This window comes from Sinocyclocheilus grahami, unplaced genomic scaffold, assembly GCF_001515645.1.
Source record: "Sinocyclocheilus grahami isolate Dianchi unplaced genomic scaffold, SAMN03320097.WGS_v1.1 scaffold1515.1, whole genome shotgun sequence".
Taxonomy (NCBI): Eukaryota; Metazoa; Chordata; class Actinopteri; order Cypriniformes; family Cyprinidae; genus Sinocyclocheilus; species Sinocyclocheilus grahami.
In genome coordinates, this window is record NW_015506694.1 from 53,871 (window position 1) to 66,396 (window position 12,526).

The 12,526-nt window shown below is 37.6% G+C and overlaps 1 protein-coding gene across 1 annotated transcript in view; it reads right to left on the minus strand.

Annotated features, from left to right (window-relative positions):
- Positions 1 to 31: 31 nt before the first annotated feature.
- LOC107570867 (zinc finger protein 512B-like) overlaps positions 32 to 12,526 on the minus strand; it is a 68,411-nt gene continuing 55,916 nt past the window's right edge. The window contains exons 9-15 of the mRNA XM_016257146.1: positions 11,424 to 11,513; positions 8,213 to 8,401; positions 7,736 to 8,092; positions 3,487 to 3,588; positions 2,231 to 2,293; positions 1,991 to 2,089; positions 32 to 698 (exon numbers count right to left, since the gene is read on the minus strand). Of these exons, the coding sequence (XP_016112632.1) occupies positions 342 to 698; positions 1,991 to 2,089; positions 2,231 to 2,293; positions 3,487 to 3,588; positions 7,736 to 8,092; positions 8,213 to 8,401; positions 11,424 to 11,513 (1,257 nt within the window). The 3' untranslated portion in view covers positions 32 to 341. The remainder of the gene's footprint in view (positions 699 to 1,990; positions 2,090 to 2,230; positions 2,294 to 3,486; positions 3,589 to 7,735; positions 8,093 to 8,212; positions 8,402 to 11,423; positions 11,514 to 12,526) is intronic.

The following is a 12,526-nucleotide window of genomic DNA, read 5'->3' on the forward strand; positions in this document are numbered from 1 at the left end:
CAACTGGGAGCTTAAATGTTATTGACCCCTTTAGAGTGAACAACTTATTAAAATCAACTATAAAAATGGAATGAAAAAACAACAGGAGTAATATATATAAGTATACACAAGCACACACATAATGTATATACTCGGCTTAAAAAACACAAAGATCAGTGTGAAAACAATACAAGAGCAAATCATTGTTGTTTTCTGCTGTATTTCATCCCCTTGTTCTGCCATTCATCTTTCCGAGCTTGTTCTTCTGTGCCATCCTTCATTTCCATGACCGAATTGACTAAAGATTTATCCGGAGAAGTTCGGAAAGCATCCCTTCTGGTGTTGACGGAGTAAAAGCCGTGTTACTCAGTGGTCGACGCTTTCTTAGTTTTGCCTCGTTTCTTTCTAGGGGGCTGTGTGTCTCTGGCGTGGGCTGGATTCACACTGTCCACTGGGGAAGGGGGAGTGGTTGGGGTGTTGGTGACGGGGTTGGGTGTGAGGGTTTGGCTTTCTGGGGCTGGGCTTACGGTCTGGGGTGGAGCAGAGCTGAAGCTCTGAGTCTCTGCTGGAAAGAAGGCTGTCACCAGGTGGTGCTCTTTGGGCTTTCGTCCCCTCCTCTTCCCAGGCACTACGTTTTTCATGTCCTTCTGTAAGCCATTGCTCTCTGGCTCTTTTTTCTTGTTGTTAGTCACCTCATTGGTAGATGCCCGAAACCAGTTCTGTGCACATAAGGCCACATCAAGTTCAAAGAGGAACCGATAACAAGGACTATTAGTGAATTTGCATGAATTTTCAGCCTTGGAACATTTTAGAAGGAAACTATTCATCTAGAAAACCCTCAAAACAAAAATTCAAGTTAGCAAGGTTTTTGTGATGATACAAACTTGTGTAGTGTAAAGGATTTATATTGTTCAATATAGCTGTAAGAAAATAATAATTTCCATATGACGGCAGAGATGTTGCAGAGACCTTTTCTAAAACAATAAATCCAACCTGCCCATGCAGATTTATAAGTGGGTTAACTTAAGGATTCAACCGATTTTCTGCAAAATCCAATCCCTCCAGTCAATATTTAAAATCTATTCAAAAATATAAAAGTTCATTAATGAAAAATTCATTTCAAATGTCTTGGTTATTTTAGATAATTCTGAATTCTGAAAATACATTTTGAAAATGTTCTGATAATCAGATTACACACCTATAATAACTAAAACTAAAACCCAAACTAAAACATATAAAAATCAAAAGAGTGTCTATAAAATAAAAACTAAGCAAAAATTTAATGTAAACTGTAAACATATGTAAACTTATAAAACTTATGAACAAATGGAAATATTATTAAAATAAATTCAATGGATTCTGAAGATAATAAAAATGTACATTATAGTGTACTTTTTGTTTTGTTTTTGCAAACTTGTTCAAACTTGTCTTGTTCATTCATATTGAACTTGCTGTGAACAGGCCTTAAAGAGATAGTTCACCCAAAATGAAAATTCTGTTAACAGCCATAGTATTTTTTCCATACTATGGAAGTCAATGGCTACTGTCACTTCATTTCCAGCGATATCGTTGACATGATTGCAAAGATACTATTTAAAATGAGCTGGATGTTGACATCACTGAATTCAATGATGAACTGTCTTTAACTGAAAATTGAGTGTTTACTATTGTCATTTTGCATTATTGACACTATTTTCCTAATTAATGCTGTTCAGTTGCTTTGTCACAATCTGTATTGTTAAAAGCGCTATATAAATAAAGGTGACTTGACTTGACTTGACTACTGTCAATTGTTTGGTTACCAACATTCTTCAAAGTATCTTCTTTTGTGTTCAACAGAAGAAAAACACTCATACCGGTTTAGAACAAGTGGAGGGTAATAATTTTCATTTTTGGGTGGACTATTCCTTTAACAGTCAACATTTCTTAATACTAGAAGACTATGAAGGGCAAATGTTCAGCTTATTTTGTTAAGCATACAGAATACAGGTTTAGTCCGTGTTTGGTTTACCTGAGAGTGTGTCTTGCTGATATGGTACTTCACGCCGCTCTCAGAGTTAAACTCCTTCTGACAGAGCAAACAAGTGTACTTCCCTACGTCGCCCCCTCCCTGTGTGGAGAACAATAACAACAGTAAAGCTGATACAGTATCAGCAATATCTGAGATCAAACGTATACAGCTTATACAGTTGTTTAAATTATTTATAATTAAATAACAACTACGGCAAAGCACACAGAGGACGTGTTATACCTTGTTACAGCTTGCCAAGTGTGCTTTAAGTCCAGATACACTTGAGTAGATAGCCTCACAGTTCTGTTATGAAAGAAAAAGAGACTTGAGGAGAAGAACTGAACAACAAAATTTTTTCAGCATTTTTAAACAATTTTCAAGAGCTCTTCAGTTTCTCCAGCAAATCTAAATCTACTGATATCATTCAGATGTTCATATTAAATTTTTTGAATTGCTTTGGTGCAATTTTCAAAAGCACCTGTAAAATTTTCAGAACTTAGTACTAATTTCACAACAGATCATCAAAGGTGCACTTTTTTCAAACATTTTAGCACATGTTCAATTGCCTTAGTACAATACACACAGTCACAAAATATCCTTTTCACTGCACAAGATAAGTGTTTCATCTATATAAATGTTCATTCACAGTAACTGCCTTTCATAAAGCTCTCACTATCAAACTTTTCATTTGCATTTCATTTTACATTTACTACATTGACAGTAAACTCTGTTCTAGCACAAAACCTTATGGCCATGTCATACCTTCATCACACTTTTTGATAACACACTGGATAAATACTTTTACAAACATTATGGATTTTAAGTGAGTTATGCAAGATAGGTAATGTAAGTGTATTTTCTAAAATACAATTTTTGCCTGTTTTACGGTATAATTATTTCAGCAACAAAGGTGATTTGAAACATGTATCTTGCAAAACCTTATGGCCATGTCATACCTTCATCACACTTTTTGATAACACACTGGATAAATACTTTTACAAACATTATGGATTTTAAGTGAGTTATGCAAGATAGGTAATGTAAGTGTATTTTCTAAAATACAATTTTTGCCTGTTTTACGGTATAATTATTTCAGCAACAAAGGTGATTTGAAACATGTATCTTGCATTGTTTGCTCTTGAATGAACTAATTGTTAAAAGTACTAAATTGAAAGATGATCACAATGCTGTGTTTCAGTGATTAAATCAAATGTTCTCAGTATATATTATACTAATCTTGTTTTGAAACAATGATTTTGTGGATGAAAATATGTGTAATTGTAATGAAAGCATGAGATCAGGTTTTGAAAGAACGACTAGTGATGTTACAAGTGTGATCAGTTTGATTTTTTGTGCTAAGAGTTTTGAAAATATACGCCTTACTTGTGAAAATAGTACCAAAGCGGATAAAAAAACTGTAAGGTCAGAATCTGTCATTGAAGTACTAGAAACTGTTGAAGTCAGTGTTCAGTAAGAAAAACAAGACAAATTCTTACACAATTGGGGCAGCAGATAAATCCTTTCTCCTTCACCTCGTTCTTCCAGCTGTTCACAGTTTCTGGGCTAAAGTTGGGAAGGCCTGGTCGTGTATAGTTGAGCTATAAAAGAAAGTGTACACACAGCTATTAAAAAATAAGTAGTTAAATGTCTATATGAGTAGTATCAACCAAAATTTAGAAAGAAACTACATTTTTAAGTAGCATGATATTAGCATTATATTAGTTTATTAGTTTGTTGCAGAACAGAGAGACAAACCATTTACCTATGCTTCAACGATAAAGTAAATATAAAATAAATATTTAAATATTTAAAATTCTGTTTATCATTATACTTTTTCTAGGACTGTCAAATGAATAAAATGAACAGCACATCAATTTTCAAAGTCATTATTGTGTTAGAAGAGTAAAGCATTAAATAGACATTAAAAAATGAGTTTTTTTAAATGAATACTGAAACATCAAATTATTTTTTTAATGAAATGAGTCATTGTTTTACTGAGTGAGTCATTCATTCATTCAACCGATTAATTTTTTTTCTATATTTAATCACATCAAATTAACACATTAAATCAACAGCCCTAATATTTTCATATAGTCTTTAATGAAATATAAATTAAACTTGATGCTGTCAAACTAATTGATATCGTAATTGCTATGTGTTATATAAATACTGCTAATAAACAAATCTCAGATATTTACATAATTATATAATTTGCCAGGCTCCTTTGTCACAAACTTATAGTTTTAGCTTCAACACTGCTGTACCCTCTTGATGTCTGGTACGAGGTCATCTTTGATGCGTCGTTTGGTGCCCCAGTCTTTGGCCAGCTCGTCCTCTGCGATCTCCTGCAGGTGAAACACCGCCACCTGAGCCGAGCGCCGGCGCACCCTGCCACTGGGCGTCCTCTCCAAATCCAGCAGCTCCTCCATCTCTGTTTTCTCCTCCATCCTCTGCTCCATCTTCTCCACCGGTTCGTCTACTCTCTCCTTTGACTTCTCTCTGCCCTTCTTCTGCACAGGCTCTTCCTCTTCTTCCTCCTCCTCCTCCTCCTCCTCTTCTTCGTCCTCCAGCACATCCTCCTCATCTTTACTGTCTTCCTGTTTCCAGTCCTCAGCTGTGAGCTAAATGGGGTGATATAACAGACATTTAAATACATCTGGATTAATTACTTATCAATAACATGACACTGCTTGTGACATCAGATTAGCACTGTGATATGTAGTGTGGCTGTGTACTCTCACCGAGTGTGTGGACAGGGCAGTGATGGGGGGCTCGGTGCGCAGGTGGTAGTCACGGCCAGCTTTTGAGCGATATGTCTTACCACAGTGCTGGCACAGGAAGACAGGCTTCTGTCCGTCTGGTAGCTCTCTGCCACAGCGTTTCTGATGATACTGATAACCCATCAGATTGGAGAAATGAGCTGAACAGCCCTGTTTGACAGAGAATCAAACATACTTCATTAATTCACTCATTGATCTGTGGGCTGACAGTCTGGGTACAGCGTGCCTTTGAAGGGGCCTGTTTGTTAAAAAAGAAAATTCTGTCATTAATTACTCACCCTCATGTCGTTCCACGCCCCTAAGACATTTGTTCATCTTCAGAACACAAATTAAGATATTTTTGATCAAATCCGATGGCTCAGAGAGGCCTCCATTGACAGCAATGCCACCTAAACTTTCAAGATCCTTAAAGGTACTAAAGACGTCGTTAAAACAGTCAACGTGACTACAGTGGTTCTACAATAATTTTATGAAGTGACGAGAATACATTTTGTGTGCAAAAATAAAACAAAAATAATACCTTTATTCAGCAATCTCTTCTCTTCCCTGTCATTATCCTTACGCGGTTAACGCAGTAAGCACAGTGAAGGCTTCCGTGTTCTACGTCCGAACGCCAGCTCATTATTGGCCAAAGCTGCACATGTGAGAAGAGCAACGCATGCGTGTGATGCTGATGCAGGAGCCATCAAATAATGAGCCGGCGTTCTGACGTAGAACCTGGAAGCGCTGGACGTAAACAACATATGAGAATGATACAGAAGAGAAGAGGTTGTTGAATAAAGTCATAAAATTATTGTAGAACCACTGTAGTCACGTCTACTGTTTTAAAGACGTCTTTAGTACCTTTATGGATCTTGAGAGTTTGGGTGGCGTTGCTGTCAATGGAGGCCTCTCTGAGCCATCGGATTTGATCAAAAATATCTTAATTTGTGTTCTGAAGATGAACGAAGGTCTTGCAGGTTTGGAACGACATGAGGGTGAGTAATTAATGACAGAATTTTCTTTTTTAACAAACAGGCCCCTTCAAAGGCACGCTGTACCCAGACTGTCAGCCCACAGATCAATGAGTGAATTAATGAAGTATGTTTGATTCTCTGTCAAACAGGGCTGTTCAGCTCATTTCTCCAATCTGATGGGTTATCAGTATCATCAGAAACGCTGTGGCAGAGAGCTACCAGACGGACAGAAGCCTGTCTTCCTGTGCCAGCACTGTGGTAAGACATATCGCTCAAAAGCTGGCCGTGACTACCACCTGCGCACCGAGCATCCCGTCACCGCCCTGTCCACACACTCGGTGAGAATACACAGCCACGCTACACGTCATACTGCTAATCTAACATTGTGTGGAAAAACGTCACGACCAGTGTCATGTTATTGATCATGTTACTGCGTAATTAATCCAGATGTTTGTTATATCACCACATTTAGCTCACAGCTGAGGACTGGAAACAGGAAGACAGTAAAGATGAGGAGGATGTGCTGGAGGACGAAGAAGAGGAGGAGGAGGAGGAGGAGGAAGAAGAGGAAGAGCCTGTGCAGAAGAAGGGCAGAGAGAAGTCAAAGGAGAGAGTAGACGAACCGGTGGAGAAGATGGAGCAGAGGATGGAGGAGAAAACAGAGATGGAGGAGCTGCTGGATTTGGAGAGGACGCCCAGTGGCAGGGTGCGCCGGCGCTCGGCTCAGGTGGCGGTGTTTCACCTGCAGGAGATCGCAGAGGACGAGCTGGCCAAAGACTGGGGCACCAAACGACGCATCAAAGATGACCTCGTACCAGACATCAAGAGGGTACAGCAGTGTTGAAGCTAAAACTATAAGTTTGTGACAAAGGAGCCTGGCAAATTATATAATTATGTAAATATCTGAGATTTGTTTATTAGCAGTATTTATATAACACATAGCAATTACGATATCAATTAGTTTGACAGCATCAAGTTTAATTTATATTTCATTAAAGACTATATGAAAATATTAGGGCTGTTGATTTAATGTGTTAATTTGATGTGATTAAATATAGAAAAAAAATTAATCGGTTGAATGAATGAATGACTCAGTAAAACAATGACTCATTTCATTAAAAAAATAATTTGATGTTTCAGTATTCATTTAAAAAAACTCATTTTTTAATGTCTATTTAATGCTTTACTCTTCTAACACAATAATGACTTTGAAAATTGATGTGCTGTTCATTTTATTCATTTGACAGTCCTAGAAAAAGTATAATGATAAACAGAATAATGTCATTTTAAATATTTATTTTATATTTACTTTATCGTTGAAGCATAGGTAAATGGTTTGTCTCTCTGTTCTGCAACTTTTTGCCAAACTAATATAATGCTAATATCATGCTACTTAAAAATGTAGTTTCTTTCTAAATTTTGGTTGATACTACTCATATAGACATTTAACTACTTATTTTTTAATAGCTGTGTGTACACTTTCTTTTATAGCTCAACTATACACGACCAGGCCTTCCCAACTTTAGCCCAGAAACTGTGAACAGCTGGAAGAACGAGGTGAAGGAGAAAGGATTTATCTGCTGCCCCAATTGTGTAAGAATTTGTCTTGTTTTTCTTACTGAACACTGACTTCAACAGTTTCTAGTACTTCAATGACAGATTCTGACCTTACAGTTTTTTTATCCGCTTTGGTACTATTTTCACAAGTAAGGCGTATATTTTCAAAACTCTTAGCACAAAAAATCAAACCATTCATTCATTCAACCGATTAATTTTTTTTCTATATTTAATCACATCAAATTAACACATTAAATCAACAGCCCTAATATTTTCATATAGTCTTTAATGAAATATAAATTAAACTGGATGCTGTCAAACTAATTGATATCGTAATTGCTATGTGTTATATAAATACTGCTAATAAACAAATCTCAGATATTTACATAATTATATAATTTGCCAGGCTCCTTTGTCACAAACTTATAGTTTTAGCTTCAACACTGCTGTACCCTCTTGATGTCTGGTACGAGGTCATCTTTGATGCGTCGTTTGGTGCCCCAGTCTTTGGCCAGCTCGTCCTCTGCGATCTCCTGCAGGTGAAACACCGCCACCTGAGCCGAGCGCCGGCGCACCCTGCCACTGGGCGTCCTCTCCAAATCCAGCAGCTCCTCCATCTCTGTTTTCTCCTCCTTCCTCTGCTCCATCTTCTCCACCGGTTCGTCTACTCTCTCCTTTGACTTCTCTCTGCCCTTCTTCTGCACAGGCTCTTCCTCTTCTTCCTCCTCCTCCTCCTCCTCCTCTTCTTCGTCCTCCAGCACATCCTCCTCATCTTTACTGTCTTCCTGTTTCCAGTCCTCAGCTGTGAGCTAAATGGGGTGATATAACAGACATTTAAATACATCTGGATTAATTACTTATCAATAACATGACACTGCTTGTGACATCAGATTAGCACTGTGATATGTAGTGTGGCTGTGTACTCTCACCGAGTGTGTGGACAGGGCAGTGATGGGGTGCTCGGTGCGCAGGTGGTAGTCACGGCCAGCTTTTGAGCGATATGTCTTACCACAGTGCTGGCACAGGAAGACAGGCTTCTGTCCGTCTGGTAGCTCTCTGCCACAGCGTTTCTGATGATACTGATAACCCATCAGATTGGAGAAATGAGCTGAACAGCCCTGTTTGACAGAGAATCAAACATACTTCATTAATTCACTCATTGATCTGTGGGCTGACAGTCTGGGTACAGCGTGCCTTTGAAGGGGCCTGTTTGTTAAAAAAGAAAATTCTGTCATTAATTACTCACCCTCATGTCGTTCCACGCCCCTAAGACATTTGTTCATCTTCAGAACACAAATTAAGATATTTTTGATCAAATCCGATGGCTCAGAGAGGCCTCCATTGACAGCAATGCCACCTAAACTTTCAAGATCCTTAAAGGTACTAAAGACGTCGTTAAAACAGTCAACGTGACTACAGTGGTTCTACAATAATTTTATGAAGTGACGAGAATACATTTTGTGTGCAAAAATAAAACAAAAATAATACCTTTATTCAGCAATCTCTTCTCTTCCCTGTCATTATCCTTACGCGGTTAACGCAGTAAGCACAGTGAAGGCTTCCGTGTTCCACGTCCGAACGCCAGCTCATTATTGGCCAAAGCTGCACATGTGAGAAGAGCAACGCATGCGTGTGATGCTGATGCAGGAGCCATCAAATAATGAGCCGGCGTTCTGACGTAGAACCTGGAAGCGCTGGACGTAAACAACATATGAGAATGATACAGAAGAGAAGAGGTTGTTGAATAAAGTCATAAAATTATTGTAGAACCACTGTAGTCACGTCTACTGTTTTAAAGACGTCTTTAGTACCTTTATGGATCTTGAGAGTTTGGGTGGCGTTGCTGTCAATGGAGGCCTCTCTGAGCCATCGGATTTGATCAAAAATATCTTAATTTGTGTTCTGAAGATGAACGAAGGTCTTGCAGGTTTGGAACGACATGAGGGTGAGTAATTGATGACAGAATTTTCATTTTTGGGTGAACTAACCCTTTAAAACAAACCACATTTACATAGTGACAAATAAGCTATTTTTTCAGGAATGTTCTCATCTTCTCCCCTCCACTTTCTATTTCTCTTCTCATCACTTTATCCACACATAGTAATTGGAACCAGACTGCTCTGCTGAAAAGACCAATTTAAAATGAATTTCCAGGCTGGTTTATGCTGGTTAGTGCTGGTCTAGCTGGTGAACCAATACATGCATGCATGCTTCCAGACAGACAGACAGAAAGAAAGAAAGAAAGAAAGAAAGAAAGAAAGAAAGAAAGAAAGACAGACAGACAGACAGAAAGAAAGAAAGAGACAGATATAGATAGATACAGACAGACAGATTGATAGACACAGACAGACAGACAGACAGACAGACAGACAGATAGATAGATAGATAGATAGATAGATAGATAGATAGATAGATAGATAGATAGATAGATAGATAGATAGATAGATAGACAGATACAGACAGACAAACTGACAGTCAGAAAGACAGATAGATACAGACACAGACAGACAGACAGACAGACAGACAGAAAGAAAGAAACAGACAGAAAGAAAGAATGAAAGAGACAGATAGATAGATAGATAGATAGATAGATAGATAGATACAGACACAGACAGACAGACAGACAGATAGATAGATAGATAGACAGATACAGACAGACAAACTGACAGTCAGAAAGACAGATAGATACAGACACAGACAGACAGACAGAAAGAAAGAAAGAAACTGACAGAAAGAAAGAGACAGATAGATAGATAGATAGATAGATAGATATATAGATAGATGAATCAGAATTTTTTTTTGGAGTATTTTGTTTTCAACTACCTCAGAAAACTTGCCTTGAAATCACATTATACACTTGTCGTTCTCTTCCTGACAAAGTGGGCGGATCTTGGCTAGAATAAGCTGCAATGTGGCCCAGACCTTATGCTGATTCTCAAATGTTTGGCTCAGTGAGACTCAGCACCTGGCTCAAATAACAAATCACAGACCTAAATGCACATCCTCATTAATGTTTCATACTGTTTCTGAGACATTTGGTTGTGCATAATTTAACACATTTCATTGGAAATATTGTTTGCAGCTAATGCTTGAGCTTGGCAGATGGAGCTTACATCCTCGTGGCCCTCTTTAACCAGCGTTTCTCTCTCATGTTTTTACACTAAACCTCACAAGGGTCACAAGGGACACCATCATCATTATGAGATGTGCCGTTCCTATTTAGACATTGGCTGAATTTGACTGGGAAAAAACAGATGAACTTTACTCATAAGGCAGATTACCATGATTTACCGTGGAGAAGATTACTGGCAGGAAAGCTGTTAATAGTTTAGGAATGTTGAGGAAATTATCACTGTACAGAAATAAGGCTGGGGAACAGGAGACAATAATTACAGTTGAAATACTGCTTGAAGACTGTTTTAAAAGGCATTACTAGACATGAGCTAGACCTTTTCCCTTTATGTGCAGTTAATGGTTAGAACCTAATGGATGCTTTAGGTCTTAAAGTGATTCTGGAGAATAGAGATGGTGTCAGATATAATAGAGATTAGAGGCCGATGTGGACGCAGGGCAGCCGCTGGCTTCTGAAGTGGACACTGTATGTAATATTAAACACTGTTCTGCTGCATATACTGTACACACACAGCTCCACTAGTTTATTAAAGGTATTAAAGTGCTATAGTTACAGTTTTGTTTGTTTGTTTCAACCAGGTGCCTTTTTTCCTGTGGAGTACCCTGGTAAAATGAAGTGCTCTTAATCTGATTAAATGTACACTCACACTTCAAAACTTAAAAGTATATATTTTTTAAACTGTACTGGCTGGTAATATAATTTTAATTAAATAAAAGGCCATTTAAGTTAGCTTTGATGTTTTGACTAACATACACTGAACAAAATTATAAATGCAAAAAAATTTTTGCCCTCGTTTTTCATGAGTTGAACTCAAAGATCTAAGACTTTTTCTATGTACACAAACTGATGTTAAAGGTGATGCAATTTTAATTGTTTAAATTATTTATACATTGTATTTCAAATCATATTCTCATCAGTTTTGACATCTAGGAGATAAGCTCTGCTATAGATCTGCAGTTAATTCGTATAAAAAAATTAAGTACATTTGTTCTGGCACCGCCGCTCACCTTAACGTGGTCAGCCATGCTGTGGTAATTGAGTCCAGCTTTTGATCGGAACTGTTTCTGACACTGCTGACATTTGAGAGCGTCCCGCAGCTACAAGAAAAAGACCACACTTTATGATGTACACCTCAAATATCATGAAATCATGGTTAGAAATGTGACATTTTATATTTGATATACCAGTTACAATGATACAATGATCCGCTTGAAGCAGTCAACTAATAAAGTAATGTACAAATAAAGCATTTGTAGGATTATTCCACTGAAAAGCATCAAAATATTCTCTACCAGCCCCACACGACAACTTTGATTGTTGACAATAACGTGAATTTGGTTCAAAGGCATGAAGGTCATTGAATTTTTACTATTTTTTTTAATTTCGTGTGGTGATGTTAATGGCACAAAAATGACACACTTAACTTTTTATAATCTGCTAAAAGAAAACCACAGGAATGAAGTAAACAAGATTTTATATAAAAATAACTATTAACAATAAAGAACTATTTATTTTATCATGTGTAATAATGTAAATTATTTGAACACATTCAAGGCCCATTCACAAAAATTCATTCAGCAACAAAGAAACATTTCCAGTCAGTCAGTTTTTTTTTTTCTTTGTAAAAATTAACTTGCTGATCGATAAGATATAAGATTGGGGTTTTCAGACAGACGTGAAACATGCATTCCTATCGACCTAGGCTGTGTTTCTCGATAACGATTGATCTTAGCACTTAAAGGGATAGTTCACCCAAAAATGTGATGTTTATCTGCTTACCCCCGGGGCATCCAAGATGTAGGTGACTTGGTTTCTTCAGTAGAACACAAACTGAGATTTTTAACTCAAACTGTTCCAGTCTGTCAGTCATATAATGGAGGTGAATGGGAATCACGGCTTTGAGAGTCAAAAAAACATACTCAAACAAAACCAAATTAAACCATGCGGCTCGTGACGATACATTGATGTGTAAAAACACAAAACGATCGGTCTGTGCGAGAAACTGAACAGTATTTGTATAGTTTTTTACCTCTGATTCACCGCAATGTCCGAACTGTCCTGAGCGCAGTGACACTCCTAATTGAGATTGTAGATTCAGTTTCTTGCACAG